Consider the following 16,921-nt stretch of genomic DNA (forward strand, 5'->3'; position numbering starts at 1 on the left):
ACAATTAAATCGAATAATTAAGAAAAACAATATTCATAAAATAAGGCAGGACCTGAGATCCAGAGCAGCACATTTATATCAAAAATAAAAATAAATAAAAATGCACAGGCTAATTCATAAGACAAGTTGTAAGATCTGAAATATTTCTTGACAGTTTGATGAGAAGGAGGATGCACCTTCAGAAGCTATCAGAGACCAATGTTTTGTTTGAACAAACTGAGTTGGAGGAGGAGCATTTCCAAGTCTGAATCTCTCACCGCAGTTACGAGCCTGTAAATGATTACTCACAGTGATAATATTGACACGGTTGTTGTGAAAGATTAATTTCTTAAACTGATGTAATATTTTTACACCATGTCCTGGGAGAGAAAGTGCGATCGTTTGTTGTCTGACGTTGTATACCTACTGGTTTTATGGCCAGTAGTATAAACTCTCAGCTCATCGTGATCTCAAACTGGATTTTCAAGTGTGCAGGAAGAGTGGCTTGTGAAAACCAGTGTAGGTATTTTGACGAATCTCACTGGTGTATGTTAAACCCCGACATAAGAACTAGGACTTTGACCAAAGCCACATTAACCAGTGTTGTCACGACCACCTAAACCGAGACCAGGTCAAGACCTAGACCAGAGTGTATCGAGGCCGAGATAAGATGCGAGTCTCACACTGCATGACACACTTACGATAAAATGTAGAACAAACCAGAGGCACTCCTCAAACTGATCTGAAAGATCCACATTCCTGATAACTGTGTCGGGGGTGGACATTTATGTTTTTGTTTTCATGGCAACTTGATTGGAAAAAAGAGAAGCTCAGTTTGTTTTTGAATCCCAAAGAGAATTTAAATTGGAAATTTGGGAATCTTTTTGTGCAGAAAAGAACCAGACGTTGCGGATAAAACATTTTATATTCACTTTTCAATCCTGAGGTGACTTTTTGATTGTCTGAAGTATCCTCTGAGGCAACAGTGCTTTCAGCAGTAAAGCATATTTATTGCAAAACAAAACTGAGTTGAAACTCACTAGATCAGTGTTTCCCAACCTTTTTCCTTAGGGGACCCCTTTCTATCATTGAGTAAACCGACAACCCCCGACTAAGTGACATATTTTATGGATATTTCATATTATATTCGATGCATAACAATAACAACACATAACACCTGATAAACTGTACAATTAACCCAAATAGTGAACACAATAACTGCAGGAATTTTATGTAAAACTATTTCAATCAGGAAAGACTCGTATGAATTGAATGATGATTTATTACAAAGTGCACGAATTATGAATAGTAACAGTCTTTGGCGATTTAGACCCGATGTGAAATAATGAAGGGGAAGTGAAGCTGTAGTAGGATGTAGAAATATTCCCCCCGGGTCTAGACACTGGTGGTGGTGGTGGTGAAGACTGATGCAGATCCGATGAATGAAGTGGAGCAGGATTACTCTGATGTGATGAATCTGGAGGTGATGGGGTGGTGGAGGGTCGCGTCCGTTAGTGCTGAATGCTGACACTGAAAACTCATAGAGGAGAATGGTTTTTAAACTTTTGACGCAGCATGTTATTGGTTGAGGGAGATATGGCAAGCTCTGATTGGTCACTGAAAAGAGAGACGCCCATAATCAGCTGACATTAATAGCCCATGAGAGAGAGAGAACCAGAATGAATGAGAATGAATGAGCTTGCACCCCCAGTCTTCCTGTCTGAATTTACGCATGAGCTTCATATAAATAAATGCTCACTCAGCACATGGACAGTCCCACACTTTAAATAAAGTGCTGCTGTAACTTTAAGTTTGAACAAACAATTCATCAAAGACAAAAGCATAGACAATAAGCAAAGAATCACTACTTTTTTTTTCTTTTATTATCTGAGTGCAGTCACTCAATCCCTTGTAGCATAGAAGAGGCCCCGTCGTTGGTCTCCACTGTTGGAACGTCCCAGTTTTCCCCTCCATCCATTTACTATTTCAACATAGTCCTCTTCAGAGAACTCCTGCAGGGGACAGGGGACAGAGGACAGGTACGATGAGCAGTCATCCAAAGAATTTAGAGAGGAATTTAGGTTCAGTTGGTTTCATTAGGTTGAAAAGGTTGCGCGTGCTTACCTGAATGAATTCATCCTTGATCACCTCGGCATTCTCCAGCTCTGTCTTTATCACCTGGATGAATTGGGCTGTCCGGTCTTCTGCCCGGACATTGCAGAAACCAGCTTCCTGAAGGAACTACAGGAGGAGAGACAGAAGGGGTGAAGTAGAGGGGGAACAGCACCACCAGCTGATGGAAGGTAGTAAACACATCAGCAACATATCCACTGAGTGCACAGTGACACACTATTTGTGCAGTCTGTACAGAAGACTTTGACTTTTTAGAAGTTATCCAATATAGAAACAAACCTTTGACACATCGGTCTGGTGTGCAGACACACATCTAAACATGACAGGCTTGTTAAGGGGCTTTTTAATACTGACATAGGATTTGTTGAAAAGTATGCAACCCTTAGATTAGATAAGATGTAACACTTTATCATCATTTATAAATGGTATATTGATAGTTAATTAAAGTTAGTTAGTTAACTGAGTAAATAGTTATTTTACTGTTGAACAACAAAACGATGATTAATAATGTTTACTAATTATTAGTCATGCTATTCCAACAGTTTATTGTTGCACACATTATAACATTTTATATATTATATATTAGGGCTGTCAAAGTGATAATAACACGTTAACGCATTAACTCAACTTCCGATTTTAAGGTTGTGGCGGACTCAGTTTTAAAGCTAGAGTGAAGATACTGGCATCATATGAAACTAGAAAACCTAAGGAATCCATGTCATACTAGCTTATTGGGAAGGAGGCTAAATAAGGCTCCAAACTAACACTAACTTTGGCGAGGAAAAACTGGCATGGCCATTTTCAAAGGGGTATCTTGACCTATTTTTTTATGCTAAATACAGTACCTGTGAGGGTTTCTGGCCAATAGTTGTCATTGTTTTGTGTTGTTAATTGATTTCCAGTAATACATATATACATACATTGGTATAAAGCAAGCATATTTGCCCATTACCATGTTAAGAGTATTAAATATTCAACAAATCTTAGTTTAAGGTACATTTTGAACAGATAAAAAAATGTGTGATTCAATTGCGATTAATTGCGATTAACTATGGACAATCATGTGATTCATCGCGATTAAATATTGTGATTTTAGTCGATTGACAGCCCTTGTTATTAACCTTCACCCTCTGTGGTCTGTTCCACAAGAAGCTATGGATCCAGTGGAATATGGCAAGGTCAATATTCATATCCAAAAGTGTGGTGAATACTTTGAGTGGGTTGATGGAGTTAAAGGCAGAGCTGAAGTCTATGAACAGGATGCATGTGTAGGTGATTCCAGGTGTTGCAAGTTGTGGTGGAGTGCTATGTTGATTGCATTCTCAACAGACCGGTTGGCCTGGTAGGCAAATTGATATGAATCCATCAGTTGGGAGGTGCAGGTATGACAAAATTAAGGCCGAGGAAGGGGGTTATGTTTTCACCGGCGTTGGTTTGTTTGTCCGTTAGCAGGATTACTCCAAAAGTCCACAATGGATTTTACTAAAAGTTTTTGGAGGGGTGGGGTGTGGCACAATGAACAATCCATTAGACTTTGGTGGCTATCCGGATCATGATTCGGATTCAGGAATATTTTTAAGAATTCGGATCAGCCTGAGCATTAAAACCACAGTGTATAACACATGCACAGTGTAACTGATGACGCATTGATGACGCGTGACCAGGGTCTGAAATTAACTTTTTTCACTGCCTGCCACTGTGGCAGGTAAGTATATATTTTTATCTGCCACTCAGAAATATTATCTGCCACTTTTGAAATCTCTGCGCTAAATGAAGGAATAACATTTTATATCTGATGTAATTCAATGTTCGATATATTTTACATAAAAAACATAATATACATGGTAAATTACAGTGTTCAAATTACACCGTAGCTTCCGGGGGAGCCCTGTTTTTGAGGAGTGGGAGGGTACTGTAGCCTACACAGTACTGTACTTTGTTATTGCCATCTGTAGTGGTCATTTGCATAAAAACACACAATTCAAAAGGTTATGATTATCTAAATATAATATTTATAATCAGGTCGTAATTCCCTTTCTAATATTTTATATTGCTGTGAAAAAAAATAGAGAGGCATCCGGCGATACGTTACACGGAAACACGCCGTGTTAATAATAAGCCGCTCACCTCATGTAACCGCCAGCTGAGAGCTGTAATCTGTTTTTAAAGTCACACGTTGGCAGAGGTATGCGCTCTGCGAGTGACATTGTAGTTTATTATTATTATTGTATTATTTATTTAATAGCAGAAGATCTTATCTTAACTTGACATCTTAGCTTAACTTCTTTTATGTACACAGGTCAAACAGTTAAAGGACCATAATCGTTATATTGTGTTTTATAGCTCATTAACTACAACTTGTGTTTTTAAAAAAAATCTTTTAGGGCATTTTATGCATTTATTAGATAGCCAACAGTGCTGAGATGGGAAACGAGGAGAAAAAACATTTATATATATTTTATATCTATCTCTTTTTTTTACCTACAGTATATACTATATATATATATATATATATATATGTTGATCTTGGCAGAGGAGCAGGACATTTCACCGTTTCAAAACTTACTTATAAGTGCCATCTGGTGGACAAACTATGAAATATTGACACTGCAACTGATCTTTGGCATTTCTGTATTCATCATTCTTGCAACTTATCAGTCAACATATTTATCTACTGATGTAGCTGTGATAAGTTAATATTGGCGGCTATAACACTGGGTTTACATATTGGATGGTACGGTGTGCAAACAGACACTGCAGTGTACTCTCGTCGCATATTGGTAAAGAGGACCGAACTCCCCATAGGGCAGTGTAATCCTTTCACAAACTATTACATAATGAGGCTGTACTGTATATTTACCTTGCCATACTGTGAGGGTGTATAGAGGACATAGCCTCTCTGTTTAACGTAGGCCTCGAACACCGGTGTCCAGGGCTTCTCCCCGCAGCAGTAATCACTGATGAGCAACTTGCCACCTGGCTTCAACCATGACTGGACACAAAGAGCATGGAGAATGAAAAAATAAGGCAGGAAATTTAGCCCGGATAAAGTCACATAAAAGGCAATAGTGTCCCAAAGAAATATGTAGATGACATGAAATTGTTTTCATTTAGTTTTTGCATGTGTTTTTGTAAGATTTGCCAGATGTCCTCTCCAAGCTACTAATTCAAAACAGAGGTTTGGAAAGCAATAAAAAGACTTAATGCTACTGTTTAAAAGTATGAGAGAAAATGCTCACATGGAAGCATTTGAAGAGGGCCAGCTTGTCTTCTATGTGCAGGATTGTGTCTCTGCTGTAGATCACGTCAAAGGAACCTTCTGGGAACGACCTCTTAGTGGCATCAGCCACCTCAAACTGGACCTGAGGTAGAGCGCATGCCATTACTGATTAAAACAAACATTAATCAAACTATTTTCTGTGGTATTTAAACCAATAGGATAAGGGGATATTTAGACGTACTGATGGCAGTTTCTCAGCGATCGCCCTCTCCATGGCGATGTCCACCATGTTGTCCGACAGGTCAAGGCCAAGCACCTCCACTCCAAAGGTCTGAAAAGTAACAGAAACATCGCCATCACTTTAGTCTTTTCAATCATTATAATCATTATAAAATCATTAATATTACTGTCACCCTAACTTTGCCAGATTCCTTGGCTCTTACCTTTGCCATGTAGAAATCTCCTCCACCAATACCACAGCCAACATCCAGCACCTTCTGTCCGGGCTTCAGGTTAAGCAGGTCCACAAACTCCTGTCAGCACATAAAAAAGGATTCATTCTTTAGTTTAATCAAAGTCCTAAGAGATAAAGCTACATAAGTCTGTCTTTAATTGTTCAGCATCTCAATTGTTGGGGAAATAAGGAGGATTAGGATAAAGATAATGAGTAGTGAAGGTTTCACGTGGTGGGCAACCTCCGAGTCTGAGAAGTGAAGCCAATGCAGAAGTGCCTTAAACTTGCTCTCTTTCTAACAGCCAGCAGGGGGCGACTCCTCTGGTTGCAAAAATAAGTGATTGTATAGAAGTCTATGAGAAAAGGACCCTACTTCTCACTTGATTTATTACCTCGGTAAACATTGTAAACATGAGTTTATGTCTCAATCACTACTTTCAAGTCTTCTTCAATACAGCATGATGTTCATTTAGTAAATTATGGTCCCATTTAGAGTCAAATAGACCATAAAGCAGGGGATGCTTTACATTTTGGTCACGTAAAAATATCTTATTCAGTGTTCGGTTGTCCTTAGCGCCATCCTCTTATGTCACTTCTGGTTGCAAAAAAACAAGATGGCGACAGCCAAAATGCTGAACTCAAGGCTTCAAAACGGCAGTCCACAAACCAATGGGTGACGTCACGGTGACTACGCCCACTTCTTATATACAGTCTGTGGTTTTACGCTATAGAGTTAATTTCAATATTTCTATCATTTCATGACGCACATCATATGAGTCATATCCTCACATTTCTTAGTCATGGAAACATGTCTATAATAATGTGGACAAATTGGAATCTTGACCTGTTGATGGCACTGGACGAAGGGTTAACGGTTATTGTTATTCATCCCGAGGGTGGCTTGAATACGTGTTGCAAATTTAATTTCAATGTGGACCTGAGTGGAAGAGAGTACATTTATTTCATCAACTTCAGACACATAAGTCATGTATTTGCTGCTTTTCACTTCACTTGCTTTGTTCAGTGTTCTTGTTGTATCCTATTAATTCCTTCCAGCCAATGTCTTTTGGTGTTTTCCAGACTTTTAATCGTACCTTGGTGGTGCTGGGCCCGCCTGTGCTGACGTAACCAGCCCCGAACATCTTCTCGTAGCGCAGGATGCCACGGTTGGTGTACTGCTGGTTGTCCAGGAACTGCTGGAAGGTTTTGAATCCGGTCTGGGTGCTCGAGGAGCGGGAAACCTTCTCCAGAAGCCAGCAGATCTGATTAGGGTTGTTTTTCATCTGGAAAAGGAGGAGGAGGAGGATGGAGATGGATCAAGGAGTGGAGGGGAGAAAGGAGAGGGTTAATCGCCCATCCTCACACCTACATCACACACTGATATGTCCTTCTATTTAAGTTTTACTAGAAGACTTAAATAACTACCTCAACATAGGCCTGAACTTTCTTTTTCAACACAATGTCGAAACCAAATGTTTGGCCCCCCTTTGGCGTCTCCATTTGTTGTGATGTTACCATGTGGTTGTATTGTGCCTCAGTGCGGTAGCAGGTGGGGTTGAAGTCCCTCTTGGAGTCACCTTGGTACAAAGTTACAAGTTAAAATGAATCCTTCTCCTATTTGTTAAGAAAAACATATTGGCTGATGTTGCTGAGCATTCATAATTCACTGAGAAAGGCAGCGTATATGTTCCTATTTCAATTTCTTGAGCCAGATTAAAGGTCTTATTGATACAATTTATATATAGACAAATAATTTAAAAAAAAATAATACATCCACAGAGCTTTTAGAAAGGTGCCGAATAAAAGTATGGCTTTTCCTAAAAGAAATTGTTGACGGGTCCAAAAAGAATGTTTTGTTTATCTCGTCTGGTTCCCACTTCTAAAAAGGCTTGTGAGCCAATAGTATAACGGCATTGATATCATACGAGTCTCACTCCACTCATGACCATAACATTTGCATGTTGTGCAACAAACTGGCAACCACATGTTGTGAAGTGAATGCAATGGAACGGGGGAGGGAGAGTGTGACATCTTTGTGGCTGAATGTTATCAGTGTTGTCAAAAGCACCTTTAAGTTCTAATCAATGTTTATTATTGATGAAAGGAGAGATGTGGACGTTTTATTGTTAGCTCAGTACCTGACCGGTGGTTGCAGGACTCTCTGAAGAAGAGAAAGCCACCAGGCCGCAGCCAGCACAGCACCTTCTCTGTGAAGGACTTCAGCTCCTCGTCGCTCAGGTACATCAGCAGCCAGTTGGAGAAGATGAAGTCAAAGCTGAGGGGAGCAATGAATGGACATATTCAAATATAATAAAGAGCTAAAATTGTTTTCCTTTGTCCAAATAAAGCCAGTAGTCTGGTTTGGAAATATCCAGTGATGGCCAGTGGATCCAACGGCTGTAAGGTCCTTCCATCCTGCTGCTGTCAGACTCTACAGTCAAAACTGCTTCCAATAGACTGCACACACTAAAAAAAATGACAATTCATTCATTCACTCATTCATGTGCAATATCATTATATACCACTGTGTAATATTAAGGTTCAATATTCTGTGCAATATCAACATTTCATATGTGCAACAATGTGAACCCAACTATTCATTCACTCTGTTTACTATTATATTTTGTTTTATACTGTTTACTTATTTATTATATCTTTATTGTTGGTAACACTTTACAATAACCATTATTAATAAATGGTAAATTGATAGTTAAATAAACTTAGTTAAATGTTATTTCACTGTCAACAAACAATGAAATGATCATTTACAATGTTTGTGTAATATGAAATAATTAGTTCATAAATTCAATACTGTATCATAGCTGATAGGAGACGATAACGATGACATTACGATTACATTAGTAAACTATTTATTAACAATCTATTGTTGTAACAATTACTTAATATAGTATATAAAATGTTATAATATGTGCAACAATAAACTGTTAAAAAACATAAATTATAGCATTACTAATAATTAGTAAACACACAATTATCATTTAGTTGTTTGTTAACAGTAAAATAAATATTAATTTACCATTTATAAATGATGGTTATTATAAAGTGTTACCTTATTGCTTAATTACCTCCTCCAAGGCCAAAGGCCTAGGAAGGAGGTTATGTTTTCATGGGTGTTGGTTTTTTGGTTTGTTGGTTTGTTGGTTTGGAGGATTACTCCAAAAGTCTGTGATGGATTTGAACGAAATTATTTGGAGGGGTGGAGTGTGGCACAATGAACAATCCATTAGAGTTTGGTGGCGATCCGGATCATGGTCCGGATTCAGGATTTTTTTTAAGCATTACGATCAGCCAGAACATTAAGACCTCTGGGTATAACACATGCGCAGTGTAACTGATGACGCATTGATGATGCATGACCCCGCCTTCTCCCTTCAGAGAGAGAGACAGAGAGAGAGCGGGGGGTGGGGGGCGAAAACTGTAGATTCTGCGTTTTTTCACATTAAACTCTGTGAAATTTTAGTTGAGTTCGACCAAAGCACACTTGGTGATTGTTGGAAAGAGTAACGACAACAGTTTAGGTGAGTTTTATTTTGTTTCTGTCCAGTTTGAATGAAGTGTTTTACGATGCTCCGATACATACAGCTGATCTCAACATAAACAAAAATACACGTGGATGATGGCGCAAGCTGAATGGAGAGGGGGGCGGAGGTCTGCGCTCTCCGAGTGCCATTCAAGTTACTATTATATCTTTTTTTGTTTTTTACTGCAGTCTCTTGTTGTTTTCACTGTTCCCTTTGCTGCTGTAATTCTTCAAATTTCCCCGCTGTGGGACTAATAAAGGATTATCTTATCTTTTCATATCTTATCTTATGGGGGTACAGGTACAATATTGTCTGTCATTCATCCTCCATCAGAATACATGACTTGCGGCCTGTTTTAATCCAACGTGTGAAGCTGTGCACGTGGCGAGAGAGTCTACAACCACGCTTGTTGCACTGTGAGGCTGTAGTCAGCTAGATGCTAACATCAGCAGTCAAATGAATGTTTTGACCGGATGATGGTGATAAACGAAAACTTGTCTGTACCAAATTCCATCCAGCATTTGTCGAGGCATTTCGGTCAAAATCCCAAAAATGTCAACCTAATGGCAGCGCTACAGGAAAAGTCAGGGGATCATCAAAGTAAGTAGGCTTCATCGTCTGCGGACAATGAATGTCTGAACCAACTTGCAATCCATCCCATAGTTGAGGTATTTTAGTGCGGACTAAAGTGTGTGGACTGATCGTCAGACTGGTACTGCCAACCCTACAGCACTGCATGGCTAAAAATTGAAGATATAAAAGTGTTTCTAAACAGAATATATCTCACACACCTGTTTTGGGGGAAATCCAACGTTGTGACGTCAGCTTGGAGGAAGGTGGCGTTGCTATGGTGACCATTGTCCTGCCTGTTTCCCTCCACAAAGCTTTCCATGAAGTCCACAGCCGTCACATGGCCGGCCTTAGTCAGGAGGTGGCTGGTGTAACGACTGTAGAGACACGTCAGTATAAATATACACACATCCACGACTACAGACGGTCTAATGCAGCTGTACACTCACCCGATGCCAGCTCCCAGTTCCAGCACCCTGGATCCAGCCAGGGAGGGCAGCAGGGACAGGATCTCGGGCAGCTCGTGCTGGGTCAGCTCCCTGGCACGAGAGTCCAGCATCATCTCCTCCACCGTGGCGTCCTTGGAGTGCTCCTTCCAAAACTCTGTCATGTTGTTACGAGCTGTGAAGCACACAGGCGTCCGCATTAGATTAGCAACAAGGCAGCTGGACACAAATAAAACTACTAATACGATATGTATTATTACAGGAGGATGACGACCAAGAAGAGGAATTGTATATAACTTTGTTACTGCTTGGTCAAACAATAAAAGGAACAAGACTACTACTATCTCTGAGTTCAGAAATTCTTCGAGTTCAAGAACCCCTGCCTGTGAATCATCTATCACGTAGTTCAGAAAACAAACAAGTATTCAATATCTTATCAATAACATCTGACATAACTTTTGAGCTAAAAATCTTCAAACACAGATTAACCATTTGTCTGGTTAGAGCAAGCAATCTTAAAACAATACACTGATGTGGCACACACACGGCTACTATCCTGTGTAGATTTCCCCAGAATTCAGCATTTTCAAATTTCACTTGCTCTCCATCACAGTTTCAGATGTTTTGCATGCTTTTGTCTGTAGGGAATGCAGTATTTCTACTTCCATGACAGGTTTTACTTGCTTTGTTAAAAGGGAGTTCGAATGCATAACATGGTAACTTTAAATTTGGCAAAAAAACACCCCAAATGCTACAAATATTTGGATAAGTCATTAATCAACTTTGCAGAAAGCCATTGGTTTGTAAAGCAGATATTAAAAAGGAGCAACAGCAACAACAATTATAGTAACATTTAATCAAGGACAAACTTAAAAAATTAACTTTTTTTCTGGTTCTTCCCTGATCAGCTGTTGCTTTACATCCACAGACACCTCATAAGTCATGCTTTGCTAAGCTGCCGGCAGCACAGCGTAAAGGGCACTAACCTCCAATCAACCAGTGAAAAGATGATAACTGAGGTAAAAGTCTTCAGAGTCCTCTACCTGGTTACGCACTAAGCACTGACTGCAGGGTAACATTCAGGCAGACCAAAGCTACATTTGACAACTGAAAACTTCAAACCACTGACACATTCCAACAGGATTACTTCCACCAGCTGAGTGAACAATTTGCACAAAACAACATGTGGCTGCTCCAACAAAGTCCAAACATCGGTTGCATCATCAGGCTTAAAAGACATGTTTCAATCAAATCTTCACGCCAGTAAAATGCTCATACCTTTTTCCATGATGGTCTTTGGTTGATTTGAACTTATTGTAAAATGATTCTACACTTCCAATGTAGTCTGGCAATTAACGATTAATTAAAAGAGGGTAAGAAACCCCTCTCTGACAGCGTTTCAGCGTGTGTGAGTGCTCTTTAAATAACACGACACAGTGAGGAGCTGGTCGGCAGGTGGAAAACTGACCATTAGGATGCGCCCAACATGAGGTCAGGGCAGGGGAGGAGGTGCACATGAATAATCATATGAGGGCAAGGGTCTGTGGTCTATCACAAGCACGTTTATTCCCCTGACAGTGTGCACACATGGGCTAATACCCCCCATAAAAGACCTGAGTGTTGTCAGCCCCAGATAAGCTAGTATTTGAGAGATGTACACTCACAATGGTTAGTTTTTGTTGAATTGTGAAGGGGTGTGTGTCCCAGCGGCAGTCTCCCCTCAGCAGCTCCCGATCCACCGCGCCTCAGTTGTGCTGACACAAGCAGGAAATGTCCCGTGGCATGCGGCTCTGATCGCGCAATATTGCCTCATGGTGCAGCTGAAAACCTCCACGCTGTTAAGGTGAAGAGCGATGATTGCTGAGCCCTCACAATAAATGTTAAAGAGGACCTGTTATGCTTTTCCCCTTTCCTTTATTGTGTGATATATATTATATTATATAGTTTTTTGTGTAAAAGATCTGCAAAGTTACAAAGTCCAAAGTCCACACCAAAGGGAGTTACTCTCCCCCACAGAAACACTGCTCCTGATCTGCCTGAAATGCCTTCTATAACGTGGTGATGTCACCAAGTAATACATTTGCATAATACCTAACGCTCGGGCCACACAGCGCGCTTCAGGCTCCCCTGACGGCAGCGTCACGTCGTGGCCGCGTCATGCCTAGATGCGAGTTACCCAGGTCTCGGGAGCGTCTCAGCTACCTGTCAGCTGTGTTTTTGCTGTTGCTGACAGCCTTTTCTTTCTACATAGAGTTTGCCTTTTAATGGCCATTTAACTTCATAATAAATGTGATTTATATTTATTTAAGACAAAAAAGGGTAAGAACTGTGTGGTAATTTGTAAATATTATTAAAAACAAGCAAATAAATTCATACATAAATATTAATATATAGCCCATATAAATCCCTCTTTTCTGTCAGTGAACAGGGATTCATTGACAGTGAAGAGGGATTTATATATTATATATATATATATATATATATATATAAATCCCTCTTCATTGACAGTGAAGAGGGATTTCTGTGGGCTATATATTAATACAAAAAAATAAATAAATACATTAGTAGTAAGAGAGAGCCTACAGCAATCCCTCTTCACTTTGACTGGCACAGTTTTAAACAACATTTCCAGGGGGTTTCGGGTTCCTGTTCTACAGCATTCCAGGTTGCGGCTTTTATCGAAAACGACTTAATTTACATCTGGGGCGGGACAGCAATTTACATTATAAATGCTGATGTTCCGACATCTCAGACAACTTGGAGCTTTTCACCACCTTGTTGCTGAACTGCGCCTTGATGGAGAAAAACACCTGAAGTATTTCAGAATGATAAATATAAGTAAAGTGTTTTTTTTTTATTATTATTATAAAACAAAGCAAAATAAACAGTTTCGTTATTTGTTAACCTTTAGAAAACGAAAATTATTATTAAATATCTTTAAAAAAAATTAAATAACACCTCTAAAAGAAAGAACAATAAAGTTACTTGGTGTTTGTTGAGAGAGAGAGAGAGAGAGAGAGGGAGAGAGAGAGAGAGAGCATCGGAAAAATACTGCCCATCACCTGATGTTCTTATAACCTATTAACCCAGTCTATTATATTTATAGCATATGTAGGGTTTCTGCTATGACTACTACAGTGTTTACAAAATTAAAAGCCTGTACTATATTAACTTGATGGAAACCTGCAAGTAGACCACTGCTTTATTTAGAGTATTTCAGAATAAAAGCATTGTGTTAACGAATGCATGATTCTGTGCACTAAAAACGCTAGAGGCCTTTTATTTTGAAATCTAGAGAGGAAGTGTAAAATATTGATGGTCAGTGACATATTCTACAGATGTCTAGACATGGAAACTGTAGTAATCTTGCTGGTATGATGTTCATATACTGTCAATAGATCACCTTCACTGTCTGTTGCTGCTGGGAGACGCAGCCGAGAGGTAAGCGGCTCGCGTGAGGGTGACAGAAAGTGAAGAGGTGCTACAGCTCAGCCGGTATGAGAAAAGTAAAGTGTTTTTTGAACATTAAAGCATGTAAACATGTTCTATTCAATGGGGAACCTCCGGGTCTGAAAAGTGAAGCCAATGCGGAAGTGCCTTAAACTTGCATTCTTTCTAATAGCCAGCAGGGGGCGACTCCTCTGGTTGCAAAAAGAAGTCTGATTGTATAGAAGTGTATGAGAAAATGAGCCTACTTCTCACTTGATTTATTACCTCAGTAAACATTGTAAACATGAGTTTATGGTCTCGATCGTTAGTTTCAAGTCTTCTTCAATACAGCATGATGTTCATTTAGTATGTTATGGTCCCATTTAGAGTCAGATAGACCATAAACACAGTATACTTTAGGGCGGGGCGACCCTGTGATTGACAGGTCGCTACCACGGCTTTGTTTGGTCTGGGAGTTGTTTGTGTTTTCGTCTTACAGCTTTAACTCTTTCACAGTGTCTTTTCAGCTCATAAAAGTTAATTATAACCTTTTTGGTCACCTAAAAATGTCTTATTCAGCATTCGGCTGTACTTAGCTCCACTCTCTCTCACTATCCCCTTTGCTGCTGTACACTGCAGATTTCCCCACTGCGGGACTAATAAAGTTGTTTGTTTGACCCATCCACCTCCTCTCCCAACCGCCCCTTGTGTGTCTTTTCACTCTTTAAACTACGTCTCCACACTCCCCGACCACTAATTCTCAGCGTTTACTATTGCCGCCGATGGGTTTACATTGTAGTAGCTTGAAAGCCCAGTGCGTCTCATACAGACGCTAATGGGTGCCTGAGAAAGGGCTGGGTAAAGCAGTGAGGGATCACATCCTTTCCACAACAATAACAATTCCTTCTGGTCTACTGTGTCTTCTTCTGTATACACATTCCCCACACCAAAAGTGTCAGTTAGCAGGAGCAAGGACAAATGAAAAAATTAAGAAATTAAGAAATTAAAAAACTAGAAAATAGAATATTGGTTGACTCCATTGGTTGATGGATTTTTAATTAAAATGTTTGCCGTCAATGCAATTTAATTAATAGGAAGCAACACTTTGGTCAAACTCTAAAATTAAAAAAAAAAATACAAAGATAAATAAATGTATTTATAAAATGAATGAAAAGCAGAAATTTTCTTTTTTCAAGAGAGAGAAAACAAAAACACGAGAGAAAGGACTTTTGGTACTAAAGCAGTACGTAACCTGTGTGTGGAATTTTGTGCATAAGTGCAAATGTGTGATCTATTGTTTGTGTTTGACTTTTGCTCAGTTCCAACTACAACCAAAGTTCATAGTAACCAGACTGAACTGGGTGAGGTCAGCAGGTGGGAGGGGTTTTCTGAGACTTTTGGTACAGATAGTGTCCCAGAAAGTCCCCATACCTGCTATACACAGAATAGGGTACAGATACGGCAGGTGTCACCAAGTCATGCACGACTTACAGTAACCCACATGTAACTAAAATTTTATGAATTTTCATCGCGGTTCATGTTAACTTCAGCAAGTTCAGTGGTGGTTGTGTATTTATACTCACTGACACTGTCCATTTGACTTTGTTTGTGGTGGGTGTTTCCTCAGCTGTGTTATCTCTATGGAACTGAATCAGTGCCCAGTGTGTGATTCATGCTGTGGCAATTAAAGAAACAAGAAGAATTATATACAGTATAATGTATTGAGAAAATTAATTTGTGACCTTGGAAACAATAAAACAATCTCACCACTTGATCCACGCAGCAGTGTTTAAAGAACATTTGAAAATCTACAGCTCCATGACAACTGGGCAACGCCATCGCCTGAAGAAGAAAGCTTCAGAGCAGCTACTAAATGGAGTGTGATTGTCTTGAACCTATCGCTTACACAGAGGCTAACCAACAATTAAATCGAATAATTAAGAAAAACAATATTCATAAAATAAGGCAGGACCTGAGATCCAGAGCAGCACATTTATATCAAAAATAAAAATAAATAAAAATGCACAGGCTAATTCATAAGACAAGTTGTAAGATCTGAAATATTTCTTGACAGTTTGATGAGAAGGAGGATGCACCTTCAGAAGCTATCAGAGACCAATGTTTTGTTTGAACAAACTGAGTTGGAGGAGGAGCATTTCCAAGTCTGAATCTCTCACCGCAGTTACGAGCCTGTAAATGATTACTCACAGTGATAATATTGACACGGTTGTTGTGAAAGATTAATTTCTTAAACTGATGTAATATTTTTACACCATGTCCTGGGAGAGAAAGTGCGATCGTTTGTTGTCTGACGTTGTATACCTACTGGTTTTATGGCCAGTAGTATAAACTCTCAGCTCATCGTGATCTCAAACTGGATTTTCAAGTGTGCAGGAAGAGTGGCTTGTGAAAACCAGTGTAGGTATTTTGACGAATCTCATTGGTGTATGTTAAACCCCGACATAAGAACTAGGACTTTGACCAAAGCCACATTAACCAGTGTTGTCACGACCACCTAAACCGAGACCAGGTCAAGACCTAGACCAGAGTGTATCGAGGCCGAGATAAGATGCGAGTCTCACACTGCATGACACACTTACGATAAAATGTAGAACAAACCAGAGGCACTCCTCAAACTGATCTGAAAGATCCACATTCCTGATAACTGTGTCGGGGGTGGACATTTATGTTTTTGTTTTCATGGCAACTTGATTGGAAAAAAGAGAAGCTCAGTTTGTTTTTGGATCCCAAAGAGAATTTAAATTGGAAATTTGGGAATCTTTTTGTGCAGAAAAGAACCAGACGTTGCGGATAAAACATTTTATATTCACTTTTCAATCCTGAGGTGACTTTTTGATTGTCTGAAGTATCCTCTGAGGCAACAGTGCTTTCAGCAGTAAAGCATATTTATTGCAAAACAAAACTGAGTTGAAACTCACTAGATCAGTGTTTCCCAACCTTTTTCCTTAGGGGACCCCTTTCTATCATTGAGTAAACCGACAACCCCCGACTAAGTGACATATTTTATGGATATTTCATATTATATTCGATGCATAACAATAACAACACATAACACCTGATAAACTGTACAATTAACCCAAATAGTGAACACAATAACTGCAGGAATTTTGTGTAAAACTATTTCAAT

General features: G+C 39.4%; 1 protein-coding gene across 4 annotated transcripts; it reads right to left on the minus strand.

The window, feature by feature from the left end:
• Positions 1-1,748: 1,748 nt before the first annotated feature.
• On the minus strand, positions 1,749-15,453 carry LOC141775383 (uncharacterized). Of its 4 annotated transcripts, none has more exons than XM_074648695.1 (12): positions 15,357-15,453; positions 10,348-10,519; positions 10,120-10,275; positions 7,925-8,061; positions 7,212-7,363; positions 6,881-7,069; positions 5,776-5,865; positions 5,574-5,663; positions 5,352-5,474; positions 4,973-5,104; positions 2,104-2,220; positions 1,749-1,991 (listed from the first exon to the last, which is right to left on the minus strand). In XM_074648695.1, exons 1-12 carry the CDS (start codon positions 15,367-15,369, stop codon positions 1,881-1,883), a joined length of 1,482 nt encoding a protein of 493 aa, XP_074504796.1. In that variant the 5' UTR covers positions 15,370-15,453; the 3' UTR covers positions 1,749-1,880. The 4 variants fall into 4 exon arrangements, with proteins under 4 accessions (XP_074504796.1, XP_074504799.1, XP_074504798.1 ...); XM_074648698.1 differs by having other exon boundaries at positions 15,361-15,443; XM_074648697.1 differs by lacking the exon at positions 15,357-15,453 and adding an exon at positions 12,009-12,166.
• Between the last annotated feature and the right edge of the window lie 1,468 nt (positions 15,454-16,921).

The sequence above is a fragment of the Sebastes fasciatus genome, chromosome 10, assembly GCF_043250625.1.
Source record: "Sebastes fasciatus isolate fSebFas1 chromosome 10, fSebFas1.pri, whole genome shotgun sequence".
NCBI classification, from domain to species: domain Eukaryota; kingdom Metazoa; phylum Chordata; class Actinopteri; order Perciformes; family Sebastidae; genus Sebastes; species Sebastes fasciatus.

Coding starts and splice junctions, on each gene's coding strand:
- LOC141775383 (XM_074648695.1), bottom strand. Junction 7,364..7,924: donor GTCCTGCAACCACCGGTCAG/GTACTGAGCTAA, acceptor CTTTGTACCAAG/GTGACTCCAAGAGGGACTTC. Junction 5,475..5,573: donor TCGCTGAGAAACTGCCATCA/GTACGTCTAAAT, acceptor GCTCTACCTCAG/GTCCAGTTTGAGGTGGCTGA.